The 14,805-nt window shown below is 46.4% G+C and overlaps 1 protein-coding gene across 2 annotated transcripts; it reads right to left on the reverse strand.

Moving 5' to 3' along the window:
* Nucleotides 1–1,880: 1,880 nt before the first annotated feature.
* cpsf4 (cleavage and polyadenylation specific factor 4) lies at nucleotides 1,881–14,496 on the reverse strand. 2 transcript variants are annotated; one of them, XM_055651073.1, is made up of 8 exons: nucleotides 14,333–14,496; nucleotides 13,159–13,209; nucleotides 11,834–11,986; nucleotides 9,592–9,687; nucleotides 8,621–8,714; nucleotides 7,331–7,406; nucleotides 5,247–5,423; nucleotides 1,881–3,013 (listed from the first exon to the last, which is right to left on the reverse strand). In XM_055651073.1, the coding sequence occupies exons 1-8, from the start codon at nucleotides 14,433–14,435 to the stop codon at nucleotides 2,945–2,947; spliced, it is 819 nt and encodes a 272-aa protein (XP_055507048.1). In that variant the 5' UTR covers nucleotides 14,436–14,496; the 3' UTR covers nucleotides 1,881–2,944. The 2 variants fall into 2 exon arrangements, with proteins under 2 accessions (XP_055507048.1, XP_055507049.1); XM_055651074.1 differs by having other exon boundaries at nucleotides 5,247–5,420; nucleotides 14,333–14,494.
* Nucleotides 14,497–14,805: the final 309 nt, after the last annotated feature.

The following is a 14,805-nucleotide window of genomic DNA, read 5'->3' on the forward strand; positions in this document are numbered from 1 at the left end:
TATTTGAAAATGCAAAGAAGCGAAGCTCCAAAATGCCCTCAGGTCTGGCTTGGCATTGCTGCGGTAAATAAACTCGAGTCAGAAGGTTGTGGTTTAAGAAACATGAAACCATAATTTAAGCTGACAGGTCATCACAATTTGAAGTATTTCGTATTGGAGATAATTCCTTTTCAATAATACTAAACAATTCCAATCCTCCTCTATTGGTTAAAAAAAAATCCCTTCTCTGCTTGAAGGAGAGCTAACATTTTTTTTATCCCTCAATCATATCACCAAAACTTTGTTTGCCTAATTGATGTTCCCAGAACTTTCTTGTGTGAATTAGCTGATGCATTTACCTACATTAAACTACAAGCAACCAAACTGCTACCTGTCCCGCTTGTACAGGTCCCACCTTCCCCAGAAACAGCCTCAATGACCCAGGAGCTCAAAGTGCAACTTCTGTGTAGAGTGGTCATAAGTGATAGGAATAGAACAGAATTAGGCTATTCGGCCCATCAAGTCTACTCCGCCATTTAATCATGGCTGATCCATCTCTCTCTCCGAACCCCATTCTCCTGCCTTCTCCCCATAACTTGACACCCGTACTAATCAAGAATCTATCTCTGCCTTCAAAATATTCACTGACTTGGCCTCCATAGCCTTCTGTGGCAAAGAATTCCACAGATTCACCATCCTCTGACTAACAACATTTCTCAGGTAGACAAAAGTCTGAAGAAGGGTTTCGGCCCGAAACGTTACCTATTTCCTTTGCTTCATAGATGCTGCCTCACCCGCTGAGTTTCTCCAGCACTTTTGTCTACCTTCAATTTTACAGCATCTGCAGTTCCTTCTTGAACAACATTTCATCTCCTTCCTAAAAGAACGTAATTTCATTCTGAGGCTAAGGCCTCTAGTCCTAGACTCTCCCACTCGTGGAAACATCTTCTCCACATCCACTCTATCCAAGCCAAGGAGAAAGGAAGAGGAGCCAGAGGGCTGAGGAGACAGCAAGGGCTACCGGAAATTTGAGAAGCCAATGTTCAGGCCGCTGGGGTGCAGACTGCCCAAGCGGAATATGAGGTGCTGCTCCTCCAATTTCTGTGGTGCTCACTCTGGCCATGGACGAGCCCCAGGACAGAAAGGTCGGATTCGGAATAGGAGGGGGAGTTGAAGTGCTGAGCCACGGGGAGATCAGGTTGGTTAATGGGGATCGAGCGGCAAAATGATCGCCAAGAGAGGGTTACTTGTTCGAGAAATTAATCTTCATACCGCTGGGTTGTAAGTTGCCCAAGTGAAACATGAGGTGCTGTCATTAAACATTGTCTGCTGTATTCTCCACAACCTGGATGCTCCACAGTGACTCCATCTACTCTGCCAGGAGCTGTAGCTGGAAACTTCCTGCAGGGGCAGACGTCAGGGATATTGGAAGTGTCCAGATCTGCATCCTACAGGAATATACCAGCCTCTGTAACCTTTATAACTACTTGTACTCAAACAGTAAGATGGAGAGAAAACTAACTTGCCCCGACTCACCCAAGTTACTGAATCCCAACGTACATTAAAGCCCACACTTTGACTATAACCTCAAGTTCTAGCAGGAGTGGCCTTTTTGAGAAGGCCTGTCTTGCCCCCCTATTATAACGCTGCTGGTAGGCAGGGATAACATTTGCCCTCTCACCTGGACCACAGCTTTTGGATCAGTCACTGCTGGGCCTGCAGGGGGGAAAGCCTGATAGACACAAAATGCTGGAGTAACTCAGCGTGACAGGCAGCATCTCTGGAGAGAAGGAATGTGTGACATTTCGGGTGGAGAGTCGGGGGAAGAGGGAAAACCTCACTCTCTTGCCTAGTGCTGAGAGAAATATATTTGTAATGAAAATAAATGAAACTGCGCAAGATGTTTGTTAAAAAATATTTATTAAATTGGATAAAAATGAACCCTTTACAGTCATATGGTATTTGTAGTTTTAAGATTTCAGCAACTCTTACTGCATTTTTTTAGCCACAAAACTAAAAACTTTTATTCCTATAAGATGTGATAGCATATAGGCAAATTAATAGGGCACCCTGACAAAATAACCCGATGTGACAAAAAGTAATCCACAATCCACAATTTCAACAGCTATTTGCATTATTTATACAAGGCCAGAATGTTCTTCTGATTTGTGTGTAATTGATGCGAGGGGAGTTTGTCCGAGTGGAAGAGTGTTAGAGCTCTGCACTTTACAACCAGTGCTTGGAGTCCACCCATGGCAGGCACAATGAATGACCAAATGTTCTGCTGCCCCACCACCCCCACAGGCCAGGCATCTCATCAGGACATCTCAACGTCCGACGGTTCTGCCCAGGGACAAGAGCGGAGCCAATGTGAAAGACATGAATAGCTGCCGGTTCTGCACTAAACTCAATCTGAATCCCATGTTGACGTGTCACGGGCTGTGTGACATACTAACAAAGCTTTCTAATTTGAAGAAAATCCCAGATCAGATTCCTGACGGGGGGGGGGGGGAAAGAAGCCTCAAAACTACCTTCAAAACTGGTATTTAAAGAAACAAAAAAACATGCACAAACTGTGATAGGAATATCACAGTGTATAGTATCTTCTAGTGATCTGCTGAACTTGTATTTTTGACTCTCCCAGTTTCACTTGAATCCACTGCCCATCTGCTTCGTTGGACAGTTTTTGGAGATTATAACGTATGGCTGAGGTGCGGTAGGAGCTCTCTGCAGTGACTCAATTCTTCAGAGAAAAGTCCTTCCCCAGTTATAACCGGTGGCTGGTTCAGCAGTAGCAAGTATCACAGTGTGCAAGGAAGGACGAAAACAAACAAGGCAAATTCAGCTTTTGAATTCCGTACCCCATCCGAGAAAAAAAAATGTCCATTCCGTCCGGGGCACCAGTTGAATTGTAGAGTACCGCCCCCCCACTCCCCCCCCAAAGTACTTTTCACCGGTGAATTCATTACTGACCGCTAAGAAATGCCAAGTGTCCTTTGGTACATCGGTTGGCATAATGCCCCTTTTCACCGCACTGCAAAACAAAAATAATTCATTTCAAGACGGTTTGGATAGGTATAGAATCACAGAAGGGCTTTCATTTCTCACCACTCCCTCATTTATGTGACAAGAGATTTTGACTGATTCTCATCAGAGCAAAATGAAAATATTAAAACTGAGTCAAGAAAGTATTGAAGTAAACATGCTAGGATAAACTAAAATAGTTTGCACTCATTGAAGAATCAAAACAAAAATCTTTTCATGGGGAAAATGTACTAATATACAATGCCACAATGTACTTTGAAATAAAACCATTTGAATGTACATCACGTACGTAACTGTTACAAAACAACTCAAATTGGATGAACGATCAGTACTTTTCCCTCTAACCCTTTCTTGTACCTGTCTAAGTGTCTTTTAAATGTCATTGTACCTGCCTCCTCTGGTAGCTTGTTCCATTTACTCACCACACGTGTGGAAAAGATTCCCCTCAGGTTCCTATTAAATCTTTCCCCTCTTACTGTGAACCTACAGTGCCCTCCATAATACTAGACATGACTACTTTCATTTACATGACAGTGCTGTGTCTCAAACATTATGGTGCCCTGAAATGGGGGGGACACACGATGTATAAACACTGCTGTAATTTCTACATGGTGAAACCAAAATGTATAAAAATGGCCTTTATTAAAATCTGACAATGTGCACTTTAGCCACATTTGATTTTTTTTCTATTACAAACCTCAAATTGTGTATAGTACAAAGGCAAATAAATAAATGATGGATCTTTGTCCCAAACATTATGGAGGGCACTGTATGCAGTTCCTTGCTACATACCATATCCCCCACATGGTTTTATGTCGATATGAAAGTGGTGTAAAGACTCAAAACGTACTTCTAACTCAGACATGTTCATCAGTGATAGGAGCAGAATTAGGCCATTCGGCCCATCAAGTCTTCGCCGCCATTCAATCATGGATGATCTATCACTCCCTCCTAACCCCATTCTCCTGCCTTCTCCCCATAACCAGAGCTGCCAAGTTTTGTCGGAGCATTTCAGTATTCTAGTACCTGAAAATCAGTATTTTGCTGAGGAAATCAGTATTTTTACATAGTGTCATGTTGTTTTGTATGTGCAGTCATACCCATGTAAGAGTACAAGAATGCATAACTTTGCTACCAATTGACAGGTCTTCTACGCACCTTACTTGACAGTGCATTCATTGCCATCTCTTTGTATACTGCTGTTTGAACGGCTGCTTCCTGCTTTTTGCCCCAGATGATGATGTAGAAGCCATTTTGGAAGTCTCTCTCTCCCTCCCTTGCTCCCTCTCCCTCATTCCTCTCTCCCTCCCTCCATCCCTTTTGCCCTCCCTCCCTCACCATCCCCCTCCCTTTCTCTCCCTCCCCCCCTTTCCTTCCCACCCACCCTCTCTCTTCCTCCATCTAACCTTTTTTTCTCCCTCCCTTATTCTCTTCCTCCCTCTCTCCCTCCCTCCCCTCCTTCTCCCTCTCCCTCCTCTCCACCCCATCCTCTCTCCCCCTTGAGCCCACCCACCGTTCTGTAAAATCAAGACCAATCCCAATGTAACTGCAATCCCACTGGTAACCTTTCACCACTAGGCTTATCCAGAATTCTACCACTGCCTGAAAAATAACCAAAGGCTCAACTACCACTGAGAAAGAGAATTCCAAACACTCATTGTTATACGAGAATTTTCCTGAACAGTCTGTGACCCAAGCGATGTGGCCACAGCGCTGTGTGTAAAGCCCATAGCGCTATGTTTAAAGCACACAGCGCTCCAGCTGGTAGCGCTATTTTTAGAACCCACAGCGCTATAGCCGACAGCTCTTCATTTACATTCCCACGCATTAAACTGACAGCGTTCTGTTTAAGGTACACAAAAATGCTGGAGAAACTCAGCGGGTGCAGCAGCATCTATGGAGCGAAGGAAACATTTCGGGCCGAAACCCTTCTTCAGACTGATGACTTCAGACTTCACCGTTCTGTTTAAACCTGGAGCGGGACAGGCAGCGAGAACAAGGAATGGGTGACGTTTCTGGTCGAGACCCTTCTTCAGACCGAACTGAACTCCGTATTGAAAATCCGTATTTAACATCACAAAACTGTACATCCATATTCTAATCGCATTTCGGTACAAAATACGGAAAATCCGTACCACTTGACAGCCCTGCATAACCCCTGACCTGACAAGTGTTTGATCATTCGTGGAATCATTTTTCCCCAATGACATTGACCCACTCACCTTGTAGCACGTGACTTGCTCCAACGGTCTGGGGCCTCGGTTGGATGTGGATTGAAACTGCGATTGTGGCACTATTCCCCCAGGCTGCGTCATTGGTTTCGGCGGCCCCACAATGGTGTTTGTGCTGGTAATCTGCACCAAGGAGGAGGATCGCTGCAGAAACTGATTAATGTTCTGCTGGGAAGAGAAAGACAGACCTCATAGACTGAGGGGACAGCTCCAAAACTCAAATTTGAATTCATAATGAATGCATCAAACCATCGCCGTATTTCACATTGCAAACAAATTCATTGTTAAAAGGCGAGCCAATCTCGCATGACAAATCTCAGAATTACAGCTCGATCCAATGAACCTCAGAATACAGCGTGATAAGTCGTGAAAAGACACCCCCATAACTCACTTTAAGACACCTGCCTGTACCTCTATTACCTGTATACTACTAATTTAGTAGTATAGATATTTTTAGTTTAGTTTCGAGATGCAACATGGAAACAGGCCCTTCGGCCCACTGAGTCCAGCCGGATTGTTGATCACCCATCCACACTTTCCCATCCGCTCCCTACACACTGGGGGCAATTCACAGAGGGCAATTAACCTACAAACCTGCACGTCTTTGGGTTGTGGGAGGAAACCAGAGCACCCAGAGGAAACCCACACAGTCACGGGGAGAACGTGCAAACTCCACACAGACGGCACCCGAGGTCAGGATCGAACCTAGGGCGCTGGTGCTACGAGACAGCAGTTCCACCCAAGTGCTATACTCCCCCCATCTCACCCAGAAAACAGACAAGCTTTTATTAGAGTGTGGTTCGGTAGACACTGGGATTTGTGTATAAATTGGCCGGGTAGTCTCCCTCCAACAAATCCCTGCTTCACGCATCAATATGATGCTGGTGTTGGGATTCAAAAAGTAAACACCCATTCATCCCTAACATGACAACATGGATGACCCCATCCATCAACTATACATCCACCCTTGACATGACAAGATTCTACCATTCTTCATGTGTGTCTATGCAGGGGTCCCTTGATGTTTTAAAACTAAACAATTACTAGGCAGCAGCTCATAGCAGAAATCTTGGCCACCTTTTCACTTTCCATCTTACAGTTATTTCTGGCCCACTTAAAAAGCCCAACTGCACACAAATCGGGATCCCAACTGGAAATTGGAACTACACTGGAGAGTACCCACTACTGTCCTGACAAGATGCTGATACAACCCAGGGGACTAACATGGATAACGGTGGGTAAAGAAATATTCTTGGGCCAGGTGAAGCACATTTTCTTACAGGCAAGGGAAGTTGAATGGATACAGTCACTTTGTCCGAGCCCGGGGCAAATAATAACAGGATGCATTAAGCAAAAGGGAGTGAGATAGATTGTAAAAAAAGTTATAAGAGCAGAATTAGGCCATTTGGCCCATCAAGTCTACTCCGCCATTTAATCATGGCTGATCTATCTTTCCCTCTCAACCCCATTCTCCATGCCTTCTCCCCATTACCCGACACCCTTACTGATCAAGGATCTATCAACCTCTGCCTTAAAAATATACATTGACTTGGCCTCCACAGCCTTATGGTGGAAATGAATTCCTTAAATCCACCACCCTCTGACGAAAGAAATTCCTCATCTCCGTTCTAAAGCTATGTCCCTTTATTCGGAGGCTATGGACTGTTGTTTTCGACTCTCCCACCAGTGGAAACATCCTCTCCACATCCACACTATCCAGGCCTTTCACTATTCGGTAAGTTTCAATGAGGTGTCCCCTCGTCATTCTAAACTCCAGCGAGCACAGACCCAGTGCCGTCAAATGCTCGGCGTATATTAACCCAATCATTTCTGGGATAATTCTCATAAACCTCCTCTGGACCCTCCCCAACACCAGCACACCCCTCTTCAGATATGGGGCCCAAAACTGCTCACAATGGACCTCCATTGGACACGGACATGCAACATGCATCCCTGTTTTAACAATCTGGTCCCCGCGAAATAAATGCTAGCATTGCATTTGCATTCCAAAAACCATTGCATTTGTAAACGGATTAAAGATTTTGGAGAAATAATAGTCTGGATTCCATCCGCACCTTCTGTAGAACCTGCTGCTGTTGCTGCAGTGGAGGCTGCTCAACACCGGTACCCATTGGTAGCTCAAACCGAGGGCTGATGGAGGGAATAAATCACAGTGTGTTAGAACACAAACCTTCAGAGTAACATTTACAGTCAGCCAAAGAGTGCAAGGAATCAGCTCACCCTTTAAACTCTCCTGTATTTCCCGACTTCTGTGCTGCAAATTTAAATCATTCACAGGCTCACAGGCAAAAGGCATAGAAGTGTGAAAACGCACACCTCCAGATTTATGGACAGTTTCTTCCCAACTGTTATCAGGCAAGTGAACCATCCTACCACAACCAGAGAGCAGTGCTGAACTGCTATCTACCTCATTGGTGACCCTCGGACTATGCTTGATCGGACTTTGCTGGCTTTACCTTGCACTCAACGTTATTCCCTTATCATGTATCTATACATTGTATAAACGATTGATTGTAATCATGTATTGTCTTTCTGCTGACTGGTTAGCACGCTGCAAAAAGCTTTTCCCTGTACCTCGGTACATGTGACAATAATCTAAACTGAAGAGTTATAGATAACTTCTACCATTTGTAGAATTGTTCCAACCTTACCTTTAAGGCTGTGTTTCTCAGTTCTGGAGCACTCCATAAGGGGAAGTTACAACCCTATTCAAAGCCTTTACATTCGAAAACCTCTATTTGATACACCATCAGCCTACTAGGATGCTTAGTTTTGCAATAAATTCTAGTACATGACTATTAAATAAAATCATGCGTTATTACATCAGAAATCGATGAACGAACTTGGAATATATTGTACATTTTTTGAATATGGTTTTAACAATGGTGAATGAACATTTCAGTCCATTAAAATTGTACCAGACATGGCACAAACATCAAGTTATGCAGCCCATTAAGTTATTGTATAAGGCATCAGCCACTGATGCCGAAAGAGGGTTTCGGCCCGAAACGTTGCCTATTTCCTTCGCTCCATAGATGCTGCTGCACCCGCTGAGTTTCTCCAGCACTTTTGTCTACCTCCCATCTCAGAGACATTCCCTTCATCCCAACCGATGATGATGTTGGATCATCATCACCTCACCTTCCCTGCAATTTACAAGTGATTTAACAACAAAAAAAAAAATTCCCAATTCTGTCGAAGGGTCTACAACCTGAAACGCCAACTCGGTTTCTCTTCCCAGATGCCGCCTGATCCTCTGCGTATTCAGCAGTTTGATTTACAGATTTCCAGCGCGCGTGATTTTCATGATTCAATGGCATGCTCCCGAGTTGCCGTATACTTACTGCATGAATTTACAGTAGGGGCCTTCGAGACAGAACCCTACCAGATAGTTGACACAGATGACTCGCCGAGTGTGCCGATGCCTGCACAGAGGGCCTGCAACAAGAAGATAGGCAATCTAAAGTTATAATTCAGCAATAAACACCCTCCCGTTTCGGGCATGTACAACACACAAAAGGACTCTGCCAACGCCGGGTCACAAATGCTCAGGTGAAAAACAATGCACACGTGGTATAAAGCAGGTATTAATATTTAAGGTAGACAAAAATGCTGGAGAAACTATCTGAAGAAATTCCGTCTGACGAAGGGTCTCGACCCGAAACGTCGCCTATTCCTTCTCTCCATAGATGCTGCCTCACCCGCTGAGTTTCTCCAGCATTTTTGTCTACCTTTGATTTTCCAGCATCTGCAGTTCCTTCTTAAACATATTAATATTTAAGAGACATTTGGACGGGTACATGGATAAGATAGGTTGAGAGGGATATGGACCAAGCGCAGGCAGGTGGGATTAGTATAGATGGGGCATGTTGGTCGGCGTGGGCAAGCTGGGCCTGTTTCCACACTGTATGACAATATTTTTATTATGATTAAAAAGTAGGTTTCTAATGGTAACTCAGACTGATAACGAATATTTATAAAATGTCCCAGATCCACCGAGTTACTCCAGCACTTTGTGTCTTTATCTTAAAACAATGTCAGTTTGACAATCATGGGTCAACAGCTCAAAGCTCAGCCGGTTCGCCTGTGGAGGTTGACATTTGGGCAATCCACTAGAATGGAAGAGGGAGAGAAAGTATTGCTTCCCTTTCACAAGGATATTCTGTTCCACTCCCTCAGCCTCAGCCACACAAAAGCCCCGGCTGAGAGTGAAGCAAAGGGACACGTTCTCATATCCCCAACATGACCAAACTACTTGACTGCATCCATCCATTTAATTCAACCACGTTACTTGTTCAGAGTGTGTAACACTTACCATGTTTACAAAACCCTCGGTCATACCAAGGACAGTCTTTGATTTTGGACTCGGGATCGATATGCAGAAATGGACATTCCTTGTTACTGCATTCTCCTACAGAAGAAAAAAAACGAATTAACTGACCATAAGGAGAAAGTAAGGAAAGCAATAATATTTAGATTGTTTCATAAGTTCATGTCATAGGAGCAGAAGAAGGCCATTTGACCCATTGAGTCTACTCCGCTATTCAATCATGGCTGATCTATCTTTCCCTCTCAACCCCATTCTCCTGCCTTCTCCCCATAACCCGACACTCTTACCAATCAAGTATCTGTCAATGTCCGCCTTAAAAACACCCAATGACTTTGCCTCCACAGCCGTCTGTGGCAATGAACACAATATCCCAAAACCCACTTCCTCCAACTGATTCAGGAACCTTTTTCCTTGTTCCAACGTTTCATCATTCTGACTGCAGTCTAACTCATGCAAAGGAATTTGCTCTGAAGCCATATCCACATCTGAGGATTTCTACCAGAGAAGATGGGTGACGGTGAAGGAATCAAACACAGGGGTTTTGCAAGCAGCATTATCAGATCCTAACCTCAGCCCATTCAAAGCAACAGGGGCATGCACTCAAGCTGAATGCACACGGGACTAGGGACTGAGAATACATAAGTGATCATCTTCTGAAACAGGGCATGTTTTGGAAACCGTCGAGCGGTGGCAGATGCTCACACAAACTCACGACTGACCCGTCAGCTCACCCCAGCTCCCAGTAAAGAGCACCACGCTGCCCAGACACAAAAGGACAGAAACAAAACCGGTAGAGGATATCAGTGGGTCAGGCAGAATACGTGGAGGGAATGGACAGCTGACGTTTCAGACCGTCTCTCTGGACAGAAGGACCACAAGGGAGATAACCAGTATAATGAGGCGAGGGGGTGGGGCAAGAGCTGGCATACAATAGGTGAATCCAGGTGAGGAGGGATGGATTGGTTAATGGAGTCAAGTGGGACTGATGAAGGGTCTCGACCCCAAACGTCACCGATTCCTTTTCTCCCGAGATGCCAGAGGTTATCAGATGTCAGAGGTCATGGGGAGAAGGCAGGAGAATGGGATTAGGAAAGAGTGATACATCAGCCATGATTGATAGGTTGAATAGCCTAATTCTACTCCTATCACATGACCATATGACCTTATGCTTCCAGACCCACTGAGTTACTCCAGCTTTTTGTGTCCATCTTCAAGCGGGGGCTATCTCTCCTCCATTCTTTAGTCCAGATGAATGGTTTTGACCCAACACGTTGATGGTTCATTTCCCTCGCACAGATGTTGTCCAACCTGCTGCGTTCCTTCAGCAGATCGATTTTTGCTCCAGACTCCAGCATCTGTAGTCTCTGGAGACTCAATACAGAACATTTTCTAGTGGAACTAACTCTATAAAGTTTTTTTTTTTTAAATCACCAGATAATTGAAAGTAAAATATTGTTATGGCTGTACTACCCACAATTGTGATGCATTACAACTTTGAAGTCACAAAGACAACATTCTGTCCCTCCGAAACTCCCTGGTCAACTCGTCCCTTCTCACCCAAGCCACCCCCTCCTCAGGTAGTTTCCCCTGCAACCGCAGGAGATGCAACACCTGTCCCTTTACCTCCATCCAAGGACCCAAACAGTCTTTCCAGGTGAGGCAGAGGTTCACTTGCATCTCCTCCAACCCATCTTTGTCCAACTCCCTCCCCTGACATCAGTCTGAAGAAGGGTCTCGACCCGAAACGTCACCCATTCCTTCTCTCCAGAGATGCTGTCTGACCCGCTGAGTTACTCCAACATCTTGTGTCTACCTTCGATTTAAACCAGTATCTGCAGTTCTTTCACGCACATTCTGTCCCAAGTTCTAATGCTTAGTTTAGTTTAGAGATACAGCACGGAAACAGGCCCTTCAAGTCCACGCCGACCAGTGATCCGCGTACACTAGCTCTATCCTACACACAAAGGAAATTTACACTTTTACCAAACCCAATTAACCTACAAACCTGCACGTCTTTGGAATGTGGGTGGAGATAGGAGCACACAGAGAAAATCCACGCGGTCACACAGGGAGAACGTGCAAACTCCGTACAGACAGCACCCATAGTCAGATCGAACCCGGATCTCTGGCGCTGCAAGGCAGCAACTCTACCCTTTTGCGCTGCCATGCCGCCCAACATGCTAAGGCAGTTAGTTTGGAAATTGCAACCAGAGTGAACAGAGCTCACCAAACTTGGAATAGAAATAGCACTCTGGCATCTTGGTCATGTCGTACTCGTGCAAGAATTCACACTGATCTCCTTTCTTGCAAAGCCCCCGCAGCCAGTGTTTACACACGACCGTCTTCTCACCACTGATGTGGCGAAACGGGCACATTCCACCTGCACAGGAAAATAAGACCAATTCAGTCACCGAGATCAGCTTTTCCTCTTTCCTTTAACACAGTCCGACCAGCAGCACTGCATTTTGCAGTATTCCTCTATGTTCTCATTCTCTAATTATCATAATTTCATAACTTTTGGTAACAAACGGGCAATGTTTTCCCCGACCTTACTTTCCCATTAAGCAGATCACCAGCACATCATCCCCTTGTCTTACCCCACCAGTGCCACTCCCTTTGTTCTGTCCACCTCTCTCCCATTTCTCTACAACTTAATACAGGGAGGGTGGGGGATAAATAAATAGAACAAAGGATCTTTGACCTAAAGCACGAGCCGTTTCTCTTCCCATGGATTCTGCTCAAATCTTAGTTTTGTTTAGAGATGCAGCGCGGAAACAGGGCCCTCAGCCCACCGAGTTCGCGCAGACCAGCGATCCCCGCACATAACACTATCCTACACACACTGGGGACGATTTACATTTATACCAAGCCTAGTAACCTACAAACCTGTACATTTTCGGAGTGTGAGGGGAAACCGGAGATCTCAGAGAAAACCCACGCCTGGTCACGAGGAGAAGGTCCAAACTCCGTACAGACAAGCACCTGTAATCCGGATCGATCCCGGGTCCCTGGCACTATGAGGCAATAACTCTACTGCTATGCCAGTGTGCCATGAGAGTTTCCCCGCATTTTCCAATTTTTATTAAAATGTCTGCAGTTTTTGACTTTCAGTCCAGGACGATGGTCCCCACCGTAATGCCTATCACGGTCGGCGTCGAGAAAGACATCATTGCCATGATAAAAACTGCAAATAGGTCTCAGTATTTTCCTCTCTGTCCCATAATTTAGCCAAGAGGATTATTTGATGAGCCACGACTGGACCATCAACACCAAGTCAGGTGGATACACAAACATTACCCAAGTGCTTCTTCTCTCCATACAAAGTGCTTAATTCACATCTTCCTCTGCCATTATCGAATGAAACAAACAAACAGGCAGGGAGGAGGAGGACCATGGATGGTGGTGGGGGACAAAACACAATCGGAAACCAAACCTGCTTCCTCAGAGAATGGCTTGTGTTCAATTACAATTAGATACGGGAGAGGTTCAATGAAAGAATCTTAGGTGGTTAGTGTCAACAGTAATTAATCAAACCGATCAACAGTTGCTTACCTTTCCCACATGATGCCCTTAGAAAGTACTCGCACACTGCTGCACCAGACTCTGAGGAAAAATAAGTAACAAGTGTCTACTTTAAAAACATGTTTAATCGTTTTCTAAATCCCTTATCCAGTCATAGGAATGGAGCCATTTATACTTCAAACAATTGTCTAAACTCTGGTTATTTTCCATTCCAGGAGTTTGAAATGAATTGTTTTGGACAGACTAACTATTTCCTTATTTCTGTATCTTCCCCTCCCCTCTCACTGAAGAAGGGTCTCGACCCAAAACGTCACCCATTCCTTCTCTCCAGGGATGCTGCCTGTCCCGCTGAGTTACTCCAGCATTTTGTGTCGATCTTCAGTTTAAACCAGCATCTGCCATTCCTTCCTACACACACCCCATTCGTGTTTCCAAATAAGAAAAACAGGCCACCACAACAGTGAAAAACAATGGAGCAGCTGGCTGACTATCCGACCATGGAGCAGGTAGCACGGGATTACATGGGACCCATGGGGGAGGGGGGGAACATTCCCCGACCTGACCTGATCTTAAACGGCACTCTCATATTTGCCTTCACCACCACCCTCGGCATCACATTCTGGGAAATCACCACCTGTGGAGGTAAAAGCTCCATTAAATGTTGCCCCTGTCATCCTTAAGCTGTGCCCTCAAACCTTTGACATTTCTAATCTGTGAAAAAGGTTCTGACACTCCAACTGGTGCCTCTCACCATTGAGGGGAAGGAGTGGGGGTGAGTATAGGGGGTGAGGGTGGGAGGGTGGAGGGGGGGGGGGGGAGTGGGGGTGAGGGGGAGGGTGGAGAGGGGGGAAAGGGGGGGGGGGGGGTGATGGAGAGGGGGGGGGGATGAAGGAGGGGGGGTGAGGTGGGTTTAAGGGGGTAAATCAAGGAGGGGGGGAGATGGAGAGGGGGGGGAGGGGGGTTTATGGGGTGAATGATAGAGGGGGGGTGAGAGAGGGGGGTGAGGGGGTTGGGGGGTGAGGGGTTTAGGGGGTAAAGGAGGGGGGGGGGGGGGGGGGAGAGAGAGGGGGGGGGTGAAGGAGGGGGGGGGGGAGGGAGGGGGGGGTGGGAGGGGGGGGGGGTGAGAGAGGGGGGGGGGGGGGGGGGGGGTTCAGGGGTTGAGGGGGCGAGTATGAGTGAGTCCCCAGTCCAGGCCGCTACTCACTGTCCATGCCGGGGAAGGGCAGCGGCTGCGCGCCCAGTTGCTGCTCCACCGCCATCTCCAGCTCGAACCTGATATGCTCCACATTGGAGATGAGTTCCTGCATCTTGGCGCCGACCAGCTCCTCTCCGCCCCCGCTCCCGCCCCCGCCTCCGGGACCCCAGACCCCAGACCCCGGGCCTCCACTCGCCGCCTCCCCGCTCCAGGCAACGCCGCCGCCGCGCCGACCCTTCACCCCCACAGCGCCCCCTGCCGCCGCGGAGGCCTCCCCCGCCTCCAGCAACACCTGTCCACAAAGTGGTGGAGCAGACACAAAGAACTACAGATGGACCTTGTGTCTCTCCAAGCGAACCTTCTTACTCCAATGATCCTCAGATGGACCATGTGTCTTCAAGGATCCTCAGATGGACCATGTGTCTTCAAGGATCTGCAGATGGATCTTGTTTCTCCAAGGATCTTCAGATGGACCATGTGTC

This window comes from Leucoraja erinacea, chromosome 20 (genome assembly GCF_028641065.1).
Source record: "Leucoraja erinacea ecotype New England chromosome 20, Leri_hhj_1, whole genome shotgun sequence".
NCBI lineage: Eukaryota > Metazoa > Chordata > Chondrichthyes > Rajiformes > Rajidae > Leucoraja > Leucoraja erinaceus.

What these genes read in the sequence shown, in the direction of transcription:
- cpsf4 (XM_055651073.1), bottom strand. Translation starts at nt 14,435, where the DNA reads ATGCAGGAACTCATCTCCAATGTGGAGCATATCAGGTTCGAGCTGGAG. An exon ending in AGCAGCAGGTTCTACAGAAG is followed by an intron (nt 5,424 to 7,330) that starts GTGCGGATGGAA and finishes TTCTCTTCCCAG; the next exon opens with CAGAACATTAATCAGTTTCT. An exon ending in AGCAAGTCACGTGCTACAAG is followed by an intron (nt 3,014 to 5,246) that starts GTGAGTGGGTCA and finishes TTTGTTTTGCAG; the next exon opens with TGCGGTGAAAAGGGGCATTA.